General features: G+C 39.2%; 1 protein-coding gene across 1 annotated transcript in view; it reads left to right on the forward strand.

The window, feature by feature from the left end:
* TRPC6 (transient receptor potential cation channel subfamily C member 6) overlaps nucleotides 1-12484 on the forward strand; it is a 96491-nt gene extending 84007 nt beyond the window's left edge. Inside the window, exons 9-12 of the mRNA XM_075492020.1 lie at nucleotides 39-242; nucleotides 8616-8699; nucleotides 10617-10692; nucleotides 12234-12484. Coding sequence (XP_075348135.1) covers nucleotides 39-242; nucleotides 8616-8699; nucleotides 10617-10692; nucleotides 12234-12385 — 516 coding nt within the window. The 3' untranslated portion in view covers nucleotides 12386-12484. The remainder of the gene's footprint in view (nucleotides 1-38; nucleotides 243-8615; nucleotides 8700-10616; nucleotides 10693-12233) is intronic.
* Nucleotides 12485-13709: the final 1225 nt, after the last annotated feature.

Consider the following 13709-nt stretch of genomic DNA (forward strand, 5'->3'; position numbering starts at 1 on the left):
ATTAACAGTGTATTAACAGCCGTATTTCTGTTTTACAGGATGATGCTGATGTAGAATGGAAATTTGCAAGGGCTAAACTTTGGTTTTCTTACTTTGAAGAAGGGAGAACTCTTCCAGTACCCTTCAACTTGGTGCCAAGCCCAAAATCTTTGCTGTATCTCCTACTCAGAATCAAAAAATGGATTTCTAAACCATTTCTGTGCCAAAAGAAAAGCTTTCAGGAAGATGCAGAGATGAACAAGGTAATTGTATAATGTGTATACTGACTGCTAATTTTAAAAGATAAAAACGATTTTAACCTCATTTTTCATGTTGACCTGTTCTTCTGATGAATTTCCCAACATACTTAGTCCATACTGAAGTCAGTCACTACGTACAGGCTGAAATTCTTGCTTTGCTTTTTAATATATTTGTCTACATCTGTAATCAGTAAAGTCCAAAAATACCATTGTAAATTTACAGTTCTTCCTGCTTCTTGTCATAGAATAATTTAGGCCGGGAGGGACTTCAGGAGGTTTCTGGTCCAACCTCCTGCTCACAGCAGGGTCAAATCTGAGGTCAGGCCAGGTTGCTCAGGGCTTCATCCAGTCAGGTCTTGAAAACCTCCAAGGATGGAGACTGCACAACCTCTCTGGGCAGCATGTGCCACTGCCTGACTGTCCCTCATGGGGAAAAAGTTGCTTCTTCTGCCTCTTATTTGAATTTGTCTGTTGCCTCTCATCCTCCTGTCTTGCAACACTGTGAAGAGCCCAGCTCCTTCTCCTTGATGACCTCCCCATACACACTGGGGGCTCCTGTTAGGTATGCCTGAAGCCATCTCTGCTTCAGGCTGAACAAACCCAGATTCCCCAGTATCTCTTCATAGGGCAAGTGCTCCAGCCCCAAGCATCTTGGTGACACTCTGCTGAACTTGCTGCAGTTTTTTAACATCTTTCTCACTGTTCCCCAAGTCCCCCAGGTCATTTTCTGCAGAGCTGCTCCCCAGCCAGTCCCCAGCCTGTATTCTTGAAAGAGTTATTCCTTCCCATTTGTCCTTATTGAAATTCACAGGGTTCCTGTCAGCCCCATCCAGGGATGCCTGGATGGCATCCCTGTCCTCAAGCCTATCAGCTGCCCCCCCCCCCCGCCCCAAACTTGACAGAAGTGCACTCCAACACCTCTGACACCTGGTCATTGATAAAGATGTTTAAAAGGGCAGGTCCCAGGACAAGACCCCTATACTACCCTCTGAGCACAACCATCCAGACAGGATTTTGCCCATCTAGTTGTCCACCCATCCAGACAGTAACATCCTAATGTGGGTACAAGAATGTTCTAGGGCACAGTGTTAAAACCCTTGCTGAAGTCAAGGTAGATGACATCTCCAGCTCTCCCCTCATCTGCAAATCCAGTCATTTTATCTCAGAAGGCCTTCTGGATGCTCAGATAGCTTTTACTCTTCATAAACCCACACTTACTGTTCCCAGTCACCATCTGCTCTTCCACGTGCCCAAAAATGTGCTCCAAGAGGACTCAATCTATTATTTTGCCAGTTACCAAAGTGAGCTTGAGTGGCTTGTGGTTGTCCAGATCATCATTTTTGGCCTTTTTTGAACATGGATTTGACATTTGTCTTTCTCCAGCCTTTGGGGACCTCTCCCAATCTCCATGATCTTTCAGAGATGATAGCATATTTGCAAGGTCTTAATCTGTTCTCTTAGCACCCGTGGATGCAGTCCATTGTGTCCAACGGACTTGCCTGGGTCAAGTTCTCTCAAGTAACCCCTGACTTGACCCTCCTCCACAGCCGGTCCTTCTTCTCCTCGAATCTCTTCGCTAAACATAGAGGCCTGAGAGACTGTCGGTGAAGCCTGAGGCAAAGAACACATCAGGTCCCTCAGCCTTACCTGAGTCTGCTGTCACTAAATCCCCTGCCCCACTGAGCAACAGGCCCATATTTTCCTTGTTCAGCCTTATATTGCTGTTGTAGCAGTAGAAGCTCTTCTTACTGCCCTTGCAAATGTCAACTTAAGGTGAGCTTTGGCTTTCCTCCCACCACCCTCACATGCCTGCGCAGAGTTTCTAAATTCCCCTTTTGTAGCCTGTCTCTGCTTCCACTGAGAATGCATCCTGCTTTTATTGTAAAGCATTCTGTTATCTGTTTTATTTACATGACAAGTACAGTAAAAAGCACTTGAGTTGATTCCTTGCCATATCTCAATATTTAAAGAGTTTATAGTCAGTCTGTTTTTCTTGCAGTGTCTTGGTATAAATCAAATTAGTTGCTTTAGGAGAACATGGGGTATAGCACATGGTGTTAGGAGGTACTGGAAGTGCACTTTTGTAACGCGTTAGGGAAGAAGAGCTTTGCAAGGCAACTGATCAGATGTAGTGAGTAGAAAGGTGAGCATATGGTAACATTCACACAAAAAAAGAAATTACAGGTTTGTCATGGTGGCAGAAAAAAATGTGTCATTTATGGAAGTTTTAATGTGCCAGGATCTTTTTTAAAATAGGCAGTAGTCTGAGCAGAGGCCTGTTCAACGTTAGGAGTTCTTGAGTCTGTAGTCAAGAGTCATTAGGCATTAGACTAGGGGCCAGTGAAGAATTTACATGCATCTGTCAGCTATCTGTCACCAATGTGACAAGCACTTTTTCCATCGCAGTTATCAGTTGAAGAGTAAAAGAGAAAAGAAACTGGTTGCAGTCCTGGAAGGGAAAAATGGAGCTATAGGGAAAAATACTGTGCCTCTGACAAGCCTCTGCCTCTGGTTAAGTTCATAATAGTTTATAAAAACAAACACAGATACTACAAACACTGTCACCAAAGTCAAGATTGTTACTAACTTCAGACGTCTCGTGTGTGCTCCTGGTAATTTTTCTAGCATTTCACAAATCTCACTTCATTTTATTTGGGAAATCTAATCCTAATGTATTTAAGACCCAACAGAGGTGATACTGCATTTGCTCAAGTTTTTAATGACTCTGACATTTGCAAAACTTTTCACCAAGCTGCTTGATGCAAATCAATTTCACAACTTCCGTGAGTGATGAAGTTATCACTGAAAAATCATGACCTTAAGGAGATTCATATAAACTTCAAACTGAGTGATGGTGAGAAACAATAAATCAAAGGATTTTTTTTCTAATTCACTTGTGACTTTGAAAAGCACATAAGTAAGTTAGAAGCTTATTTTTAATGACTTTTTAAAAGGAAATTTATATTCCCATAAAACAGGTACTCTTAAAAATCCCATTCTTACATCCTAAGGAAAGAAGATGGATTTTTATTATTGCCTTCCAAAATTATATTCAAACCTAGCAAAGGTTTGAATATTTATATTCAAAATTATATATTGAATATTTATATTCAAACCTAAATATTTATATTCAAACCTAGCAAATGGCTAGAAAGGTGCAAAGTGTAATAATTACCAATTCTAGATAAAACAGTAACAGTTGTGTCTGCTTTTACAGCAGTCCCTCTGAAAGAGAGCTATAAGGATGGAACCATCATTTATCAGATTTTTTTCTAACCCTGAATTAATTTTTAGTCTTCAAATATTAATGTTTTCCACTCACTGCAGGTTGTAGTATAACTAATGCTAAATGAAATGTGCTTACTCCCCAGCCAAAGAAGCTGTAAAACTGCAAATCAATTTACAAAAAAAAAGCTTTTCTGTTGAAAAACATAAAGCAGCTGGGTTGCATCTATTCATTCCTCAGCTTTTCCAGCAGGGTGACTGATATTGCCAGATGATTACATTTTGACTTACCTTTTGGACCACCACATACTGTGGAGTTGACTTTATCTGAATCGATCAGATGCTGCCACCCTTCGTACTTCTAAGAAGGAACTAAAATGTTTTTGTGTCACATTTTGGCCCACTGTTGATGATTTTTTATTGTTGAGGCTGTTTTATGGTGTCTTCTCAAAGGCATTCTCAGGCTTTTTGGGTTTTGACTTTGGACTCGTCCTGTGCTGAGCAGGTTGCTGCTGCTGTGACTGCTGAGCAAGCAGCTACTTGTGCAAGGAGCTACTATAAACACAACGAGCTGTGCAAAGATAAAGGATTTGGCAAGACCAGACCCAAGACTTGGTGGCTGTGTCTGTGCTAGTAAAGTAAATGTGACAGGGAGCTTATCTGGGCACCGAGGCCAATTCAGGAATGGCTTGCCTCTATTCAAGTAGTTTTCCTCCTGAAGTAGGGTTGCTGCAAGCTATTGTCCCCAGACCATTCCAGTTGCCAAACTGCCTGGGGAGAGAGACGGTTGCTCTGGTGCAAGTCCTACTTGGGAGGACGCTAAAAGTTTACTGATAGAAGACATTGCATTGCAGTACCCAGAAATGTTAACATGCGCTTGAGTTTACTGATTCAGACCCAGCCTGTGGGTCTTTCTCCTGCAGAGCCTGCATCTTCTCACTACAAAAGCAGCAGCAGCACCAGTGAGTGTAAACACAAGAATTGAGATGGGAAGGGGGGAAATTCTTCCCCTAGAGCCAGCTCTGCCCTGATTACCGTTGGCAGAAAACAAAGCCAGATGCCGGCAATGCTAAATGGCGAGTGATTTACATGGCTGTGTTCAAAGCACAGCACTTCAGAAACTAATTTCTTGAGACATATCGACATATAATAATAAAGGCTGTGAAGATGTTTGCTTTCAGGCTGTTGATTAAAACCCACAGATTTCTTCTGTTTCAGGCTAGAATTGGTGTTTTAAACATCAAGTGAACAAGAAACTCAAACCAAAAAAGGGGAGAAATAAATGAAGAAAAAGGAGAGTTTTAAAGAAACCTACTTTGAGTTTTATTCTAAATTGAAAAATTGCCTTGTCAGTGAAAAAGTTTATGGTTTAAGAGTCACAAAACTTGTCCATCTTCCTGAGCTAAAAACCGATAGTGGCAGATGACCTGTTTAAGCCTTTTTCTTAAAACATGGCCCTTCAGAATAGAAATAAGGAACACCTAATTATTGAAATAGTTTTAAAACCTCACTCAAACAATAAAAAAAAGTTAACTTTTACTTTTCTAGTATAAAACAGTGTTTCTGAAATTTTCACAAGTGACCTCTGGTTCTGGGAGCGCAAACTGAGTCATTTTTTGGGAACCGTCCCTTCTGGTCCGAGCATGTACAGTTTACTGGCATTCCAAGTTGTCAGCTGGTTCTGAAAACTGAGATTTAAGATGTTAACAAAGTGCTACACAGAACAGCTACAGTAATTACATTACTATTCTGATTGCATTGAATTTTAAGTAATAGTAGAGAACGGTGAAATGAGAAGCAAGTTTAAAGAAGAAGGTGTTTTCTAAGAGCAATGGTCCATGTATACTGCATTTCTTCTTTCACAAAACACTCCTGAAGGAGAGTTATTTTTGTTAGGGTTTATATAATTGTTTTATTTAAATTACATTTTTTTCCCTTCCAGTTACTCATGTGCAGATGTTCAATAGGTATTAACTTAAAAATATCAATTCTAGTTCAGTCATTAATGTGACAGGCTGAGTTTACTCTAGTAGTAATTTTTGGGAAAGGAAAAATCCATAGGCATGAAGCTTAAAGACAGTTTAAAAATTCTGTATAATAATGAAGTTACAATGAAATCTTGGCAACCTCTGCCACCAAGTGGTCATTCATTCAGCAACGTACAATAGATGTTCTGTCCTGTTACTGTTGCACATAAGCAGATTTAATGAAGTTACACACTTCTGATTTACTTGCCAACTTTCAAGGTGCAGTCTGTAGCTAATTAAAAGTACATTATTCTGTTCAAAAAATGCAGAGTGCTGAAGGGTCAAAGTTAAGATAAAGATGTTACAGTGTGTCTAGTGTTACAAGTTTGCAGTGTCTCACTTAGCTCATTTCACCACATATTACCAAATCCGCTATTTCAAGTGAAAATCAAGTTTTAGTTAAGCATTGGATTAACTTTTGAAGTGAACCAATGTAACAAAAATTTGAAACTGGTAACCGGCATGACAGATTATGTTTAGAATACATAATAAAATACATAGTAAATATTAAAAAATATAATAAAATTAAATGCATTTGTAGATTATATGTAAACTGATAAGTAACAGGATCATGAATGGTATCACAGCTGCAGAAAAAGTCAGAGATCCAGAAGGGCCGAGACACCAGCCACACAGCTGGAGCCCAAGTTCACGCCCTAGAGCAGCTTTGGCTAGGGCGACTTTCCTCTGCCACTGCAGAGGAAGCATACTCTTCCTCTTATGCTACTACATTATTTCCAAAAATTGTGCATTAGGAAACCAGGAGCTGAAAAAGCAGGAAGATTGTTTTTATCTTTTAATCTAGTAGTAAAGGTGAGGCCCAAGAGAGTATTATCAGTTCTAAAATCCTGAAAGACATAGTGATTACACAGTCATGTAAACTCACTAGCCACTATTTTTTCTTATAAATCAGATATAAGTTAAAACACTTAGATAAACTTATGTTTTCTAATATATATTCAAAACATTTAAGATAGCTTTATTCAAGCAAGAAAAAGCAACAATAACTTGCCCTTTTCATACATCTTTAATTCAATTTCCATCCAAAGTCAGGTTAATATGTTAGAGATAAATATTAACTATTTATACATATATTACTATATATTGTCTATGATTACTTTTGCTTAGTCAAATAAACAAAGTCTGAATAGATAGATATATAATGTTTTTAAAAGTATGTGTATATAGATATTGTGAATCTTTCTAAAGAACAAAAAGAAATTCCAAATTCAGTGTAAACTTTATATTAATTGCAAATTAAGATATTTTACCACTATGTGTAATCTTTTCTTCAGGAAAAAATATCAAAGTACAAGCCTGATGTAGTGGAAGATGTCCCTGCCCATGGCAGGGAGGTTGGACTACATGATCTTTAAAGGTCCCTTCCAACACAAACCATTCTATGGTTCTATGAAATGCTAAACAAAATCTAAAAATATTTAAATTATTCCCTGTTTGCAGATTCATGAATACTTATTTGCTTTACTGTTAAAGTGAATATAAAGTTATTTGGAATTCTAGAAGATTAGAAGACTTGTGAGGAGCAAGCTCTGCAGCAGCTGGGAGAATTGAGAATTTTAATTGATGTCCTCATTGCTGGTTAAACAACTGAATCTGATGCCTCATTCAGCCTTTTTCTACATACAAAATTCCCAAGTTTTTTATTTTCGCCTTTGTGTTAGTACATGTATGGTAGAACGAAGCCCCGGTGAAGCTGTCTGCTGAGATGTTTTTATCATTTTCTCATTGACGTCTGGTGAATATTTATCACATATTCCATATTCCTACTTCCATTTAGTATCAAAGTTCAACCGTGAAAGTTCCTGTTATACCTCAGGAGGTTATAATGATTTCAGTTCCCCAAGAAATGGCTACATGAAGGCTTCAGCCTTCGTTAACATCAGGCATTGTGTTGTGGGCTCCCTTGATGTGTGACATGCCTGTACAGCTGCATAAACATCTAACCCTCCCCTGCTTTCCTCCCCACCAACCTATATCCCAGTGTATCCCACATATTACTTACCAGGCTTCAAAGTGCCCCAGTTTGCTTATCTGTAGGTGCTCGATGCATTACGACACGGAGATAACCAACATGAAGAACCTCACTGGAAGTACAACACGATCCCACAGGATCTGAGACACTGCAATGATAGCCCCGTGCTTTAAAACAGTAAAAATTTTATTGGACCATGTATAATTACAGAGAACTGACTTTTTAGTGATAGTCCCACTTATTCCTCATCCAGATCAATCATGATTTATATTTCACTTTTTTTTTATTTCTCACTGAACTGGCCCCCTTATCAATCTAAAGTAATATCATTTATTTCGTTTTGACAGTTGCTATTCACTCTTCCTGCAGCCTAGTCATTCAGCTTGAGTCTCAGTTCACCATCTTGTGATGCTTTAGTCCTTCTCAAAGATGTAAATCAGTAATGAAGCCTGCAAATTGCGTCCTCAGTGTTTCATTGGGGAGTGATGCCCTTTCCTTTCAGCATGTGTAGTAAAGAAGATGCTACTCAAAAATGTCAGCTGATACTTTTGTGGTCCCTGGCATGAACTGCATAACCGATTAAATTCAGCCGTTAGTGCAAGTGAGGGGACAAGCAAACTCCTCGTGTATTTTGTGGTAGTGGAGGTCCCATTAGTTACGGGCAAGTGCTATGAAAGAAAGGAAAGGGGTAATGCTGCCACCTCTCCTTCTTCCTTGGCTTCTCCCACACCCTGCCCTGACTCTCCCTCATCCGTTGCCTACAAAGCTGTGCCATGCCAGTGCTGCCTTCCTCCTGACATGGATCCCCCTCCTGTGCACCTGAGGAGCAAGGGAAAGCCTGTGGGGAGGTGACTGTTCCACTCTGGTCCCCTGGGCATATCAGGAGCAGGTGAGAGGCAGAGTAAAGGGAGAAACCTCCCAGTTCTCACTTTCCTATATCACAGTCTGAAAGGGTTTGTTTCAACTCTCAAGATGAAATTCTGCACAGGTATGAGGACTTTACCACAGTAATTTAATGCTACCCACATTGAGCTTAACAGTTAGTGTTTTGTCATACGATATATGCATGAGGTAATTTAACCATATTGTTCTTTTATTTATTTTGTATTTTAAATATTGTTTCCACTTCAGCTTGGTCAAAGGAAGCAATCAAGTATAAGAAGCTCAGATGAAATCCACTTAAACAGTTTAAACAATCCTCCAAGGCAATACCAGGTAAAAACCAGTTTATTTTAAAACAAAATCAAGAAGTAGTAGAACTGGCAGACCTACAGCATAAGGACAGTTTTGAATTTATGTTAAACAATATGAATCAAGAATACATCCACAGACCTCGTATATATCAGAAATTAATGCAATGATTTAGGTATTTGCAGTACAGTCTGAGGGTGTTTTTCTCTCATTTTTGTTTCTTAAACGCTACCCTTATAGTGCAATATTTTAAAGCGCTTGAAAAATGTTTTTTAATTTTAGACACAGGTTGAGTCCTCAGCTGCACAGCGTGAATTAAGAAAACCAAAAAGAAACCCGAAGTCTTCCCATTCCATCTGCTGAAGCAGCTCAGCTTATTGTGCCACACCTCTATATTGTAATACCTCAAGCACTGCAAATATTTTTCAGCCTTTATGCTATCAATACAGTCTGTTTATTCTTTGCCTCCTAAACAACTGCAATGAGCCTTTGTGCAGTTAAGTATAAAGAGACTCAGCCCTGTCCACATAAAGCTCAGCTGTTCTGGTCCAGGGGCTGCTCCTTTCCTTCCCGTAACACTACAATAGTACACCACTGCGGGTGGAAAGGAAGAAGCAAGAGCTGCCTGGGTAATAGACCAAGACCATCTGAATGCAAAAGGGTATACAAAACAAGTGTACCTTTTTTAACCATAGGACAGAAAATGTTTTTCCCCTTGGGATGGCTAGCTCTGCTCCACTTTTATGTTATGCAGTGTCTGCACGAGTCTGTTCCAAAAACTCCCTGACTTTTTCCACAGCCAATTTCATTATGACACAGAGATAGATATTAAGATTACAAATTTATCCCATATAATGTGAGGATGTGTGGCTTTGTATTTGAAACATTCTCAGATTATTAGAATAAACAGGACAGCTGCTGACCTTGCAAGCATGACTGTAGTGATGGTCTGGAACCACTAATCTGGGATGATTCACCTCACAACCACCTCTGGTCAGGTCTATTACTGTGGAGACAAAAGCAGACACATAAACCTATGCATATTTTGTATCTTGTAGTGAAAAAAAGTATTGTGTTGTCATGGGTTACACCATATGAAAATATTAAACCCAAAGATAGAAAGATAGATCCTCAAAGGTAATTAGATACCTTGTTCTTATTCAAGTAATTTGAACTAATGGGAGAATCAGGGGCGGAATTCATTTTTCCTGGAAAGGTAAAATTTGCATCTAAATTTGCTGGCCTAGGTTCCCCTTATTATTAGCAGAGAGGGTAGTAATTCTAATGCTGTGATTTATTTGATCAGTTTTAGTTGTCTGAGATGAACTGTGGTCTCAGATTTGCTTTTTCTATCCATAGAGAGAATTAAAGGTGACTGCCAGAGATAGTTATATTTACATTAGAAAATACCTGCATTTGGTTAGATGAGTCCTGGCTGAGATGCTTAAATGACTCTTAGAATTGTGGGTCCCATTTTCTCTAAGCCTCCAATTGGGAAAAGATAACTTATCAAATATAATATAAAAATAGATTAAAATAAACTGATGGCAAAAGGGTTTAGCAATTAGCACTGCTAATCAGGGTCACTATTATCTTCTGGCAGCAATAAAGGCTAGATGGTTTCACCTGCATGGAGATCAAAGCTGCAACTGTATTCATTTTCATAGACTCCAGTAGTAGGTTAAGCTTCGTGAATGATAACATTCATAAGATGTGTTTAGTTTTCTAACTTTTATGTACATATATGTGCAGAATCATAAAGGTTAAATATCTACTGTAGATGAAAGCAGAGATTTTTACATTATATCTCCTTAACCTGGCAAGTCCTACACTGAAATGTCTGAATGCAATAGAAGGTAGCAGAGCTCATCTTTTGAAATATCGTAGCAATACTAGAAAGTTCAACTAAGAAAACTTTTTTTCTTTCTTTCTTTTGTGCAGAAAATAATGAAGCGTCTCATTAAAAGATATGTACTGAAAGCTCAGATAGATAAGGAAAGTGATGAAGTCAATGAAGGTGAGTATGTTGATGAATTGTATGTTTATCTCTAATCAGAGAATCAAACCAAACTAATTAAAGTGGTTACATATGCCACTTGAAAAAAATGTTTCTAAAATACTTAATCCACTTGACATGTTTACAAGTGCAAGATGTAAAATTAACATGAAATTGGAGTTAAGTTAAGAGATGTGGCTTTCTGTCTCTGCTCTCCCATCAGAAACTGATCTGATGACTTCTTGTGAAAAGTGGTGCTACTTCTAGTAATGCCCATGCATTTCCCATGTGAGGCTGCATTTAATGCAGCAGCTGGTTTGGGCACTCCTGTATGAATTCTCCCTTGTGTGGATATGTGTTCTTATTGGGGATTCACATATGGGGGATACACATGCTTCAGCCTTTTTTGGTGTGATTTATTAGCTGAAAACAGCTAGTGAATGCACTTCACAGAAATCTTCTCATCTGTTTGCACCCCTCTGATGCTGGCAAGACACAGGGCAGCAGGAAAAGGAGAGGACCGCTCTCTTTTGGACAGTGAGAGGCCTTGTTGCTGGCCAGGAGGACTCAGGCACCCCTGATCTGCCTGATCTGCAGAAAAGGACCTGAGGATGTTGGTCGACAGCCGGCTGAATATGAGCCAGCAGTGTGCCCAAGGTGGCCAAGAAAGCCAATAACATCCTGGCTTGTATGAGAAATAGTGTGGCCAGCAGGACTAGGGAAATGATCATCCTCCTGTACTCGGCACTGGTGAGACCACACCTTGAATACTGCCTTCAGTTTTGGGACCCTCACTACAAGAAAGACATTAAGGTGCTGGAATGTGCCCAAAGAAGGGCAACGAAGCTGGTGAAGGGTCTAGAGCACAAGTCTGATGAGGAGTGGCTGAGGGAACTGGCGTTGTTTAGTCTGGAGACAAGGAGGCTCAGGGGAGACCTTCTTGCTCTCTACAACTGCCTGAAAGGAGGTTGTAGTGAGGTGGATGTTGGTCTCTTCTCCCAAGGAGCAAGTGATAGGACAAGAGGAAACAGCCTCGAGTTGTGCCAGGGGAGGTTTAGATTGGATATTAGGAACAATTTCTTAACTGAAAGGGTTATCAAGCATTGGAACAGGCTGCCCAGGGAAGTGGTTGAGTCACCATCCCTGGAGGTATTTAAAAGACATTTGGATGTGGCGCTTAGGGACATGGTTTAGTGGTGGACTTGGCAGTGTTAGGTTAATGGTTGGACTTGATGATCTTAAAGGTCTTTTCCAGCCTAAATGATTCCATGATTCTATGATCTCTCTTGCAGCAGAACAGCAGCTTCCATCTAAACGGATCATTTGAGTTTTGTGAACTGATGTGATCTCTCACACTTTTGCCTTCAGATTTGTTTGATTCCTGAACTGCATCTTCATATTCCTCTCCCTAAGCCACTATTCACCAATGGGCAGCAGAACATCTGCTTTTTCTGTTTCAACAAAGAAATCCAGAGAAAACCCATGATAACTGTGAGATATTTGGATTTACTGTTTTTTTTCCTTGGTTTCTTAATAGTGTGATCTTCTACTGTCTGTTACAGGTGAACTGAAGGAAATTAAACAGGACATCTCAAGTCTCCGGTATGAACTCCTTGAGGAAAAATCTCAAAATTCTGAAGATCTGGCAGAACTTATAAGGAAACTTGGGGAAAAACTGTCAATTAACTCTAAGGAAGAAGAAAGCAAGAGATAACCTAAATGTTTAAGAAATGCAACAGAACGTTAACAATTCACTTAAAGCCATATTTCTGTTTTTCTCAAGTCTAGCTCACATTTCTACAACAGATTCAGAAATTAAATCATTCCAATTCTTTATTGAAAAACCACAGTGGCAAATCCTCTGGGTCTACAGTAGGGAGGAGATACCACTTGAGTAAAGATATTTATTTATTCTTTACCTGCTGAAGAAGAGTTAATTTGAGATCATTTTAATATTCAATTTACCTCTTTTAGAATTCCAGTGGAATCTTGATAAGCCCAGCCATGAAAGATTAAAAGCATAAATGTAAACTTTTCCTACATTAACTGGGGTTTTTTTGCAAATTTCCTTTTGTAGACATTCTTACATATATTTTAGTGAAGCAAAAGAGGAAAATTCCAGATTTTTACATATTTATATCAAAAGCAATTTCATTTTTCAAGCATTCCCAACTAGCAAAAAAAACCTAACTGCCTTTCTTAAAAATGTGCAGGATATTAAAGTAATTTATTTGAACGTTTCCTTGAAGAGGTAGGTATCAGAATATTCAGAGCACTGTGTTATACTTTTCCCTACTTATCCCTGTCACCACTGGACTATCCTGAAAGATACCTAGGTTCCAATGGGAGTTAGTGCATGAAGAAAGAAATATTTTTTCACCATTTTTTATTGAAAAGCTATTGCTGAGGCCTGAAGAAAACTTCTTTAATCCAAAATAATTAATCCTTGAAGTTCTAATCTGTTCCAGAATTCCCAAGTTCTCCACCTTTTATGTCTTGAACTAAAACTTGCAAACTGTGGGGTAAGGGTTTGAATGTAAAGCTGGTAATGTTTATTTAAGGTGGAAGATACTAAAATGTTAGGTGTAAACCCTCTCTTCTGAATTCTGGGAATGTCATGCATTGGGGACCATGTTTCCCCACAGTTAAACTTGTTTGAATCATTGAATTTTGTTCACATCTATCCTTAGCAAACAAAAACATGTTCCAAAAATTCATGAAATCTCATGTTCTGTGGATTTGCATCCCTTGTCCTTTTTTCCACTGGAGAAAGCTCAGCTCTTGTGCTGTATTCCTTAGGACTCCTTCAATGAAGAATCTTCACTCCATGTCATCAGCAGAAGCCTCTAACGCTTCCACCCTGCCCACTGCAATACTTCTATGTCTCCTTCTGTCAATCTAGAGAAGAGGTAGCCCATGCCGTGTCTGGCTGACAGTTGTGTGACTGGCCAGCTAATATGTCCATGCAGGACAGTCAGCTGGTTTCTGTCTCTCCAGATAGATACAGGCTAAATTCCATATAATTTTTCCCTCAGTTA

Source organism: Mycteria americana, chromosome 1, assembly GCF_035582795.1.
Source record: "Mycteria americana isolate JAX WOST 10 ecotype Jacksonville Zoo and Gardens chromosome 1, USCA_MyAme_1.0, whole genome shotgun sequence".
Lineage (NCBI taxonomy): Eukaryota > Metazoa > Chordata > Aves > Ciconiiformes > Ciconiidae > Mycteria > Mycteria americana.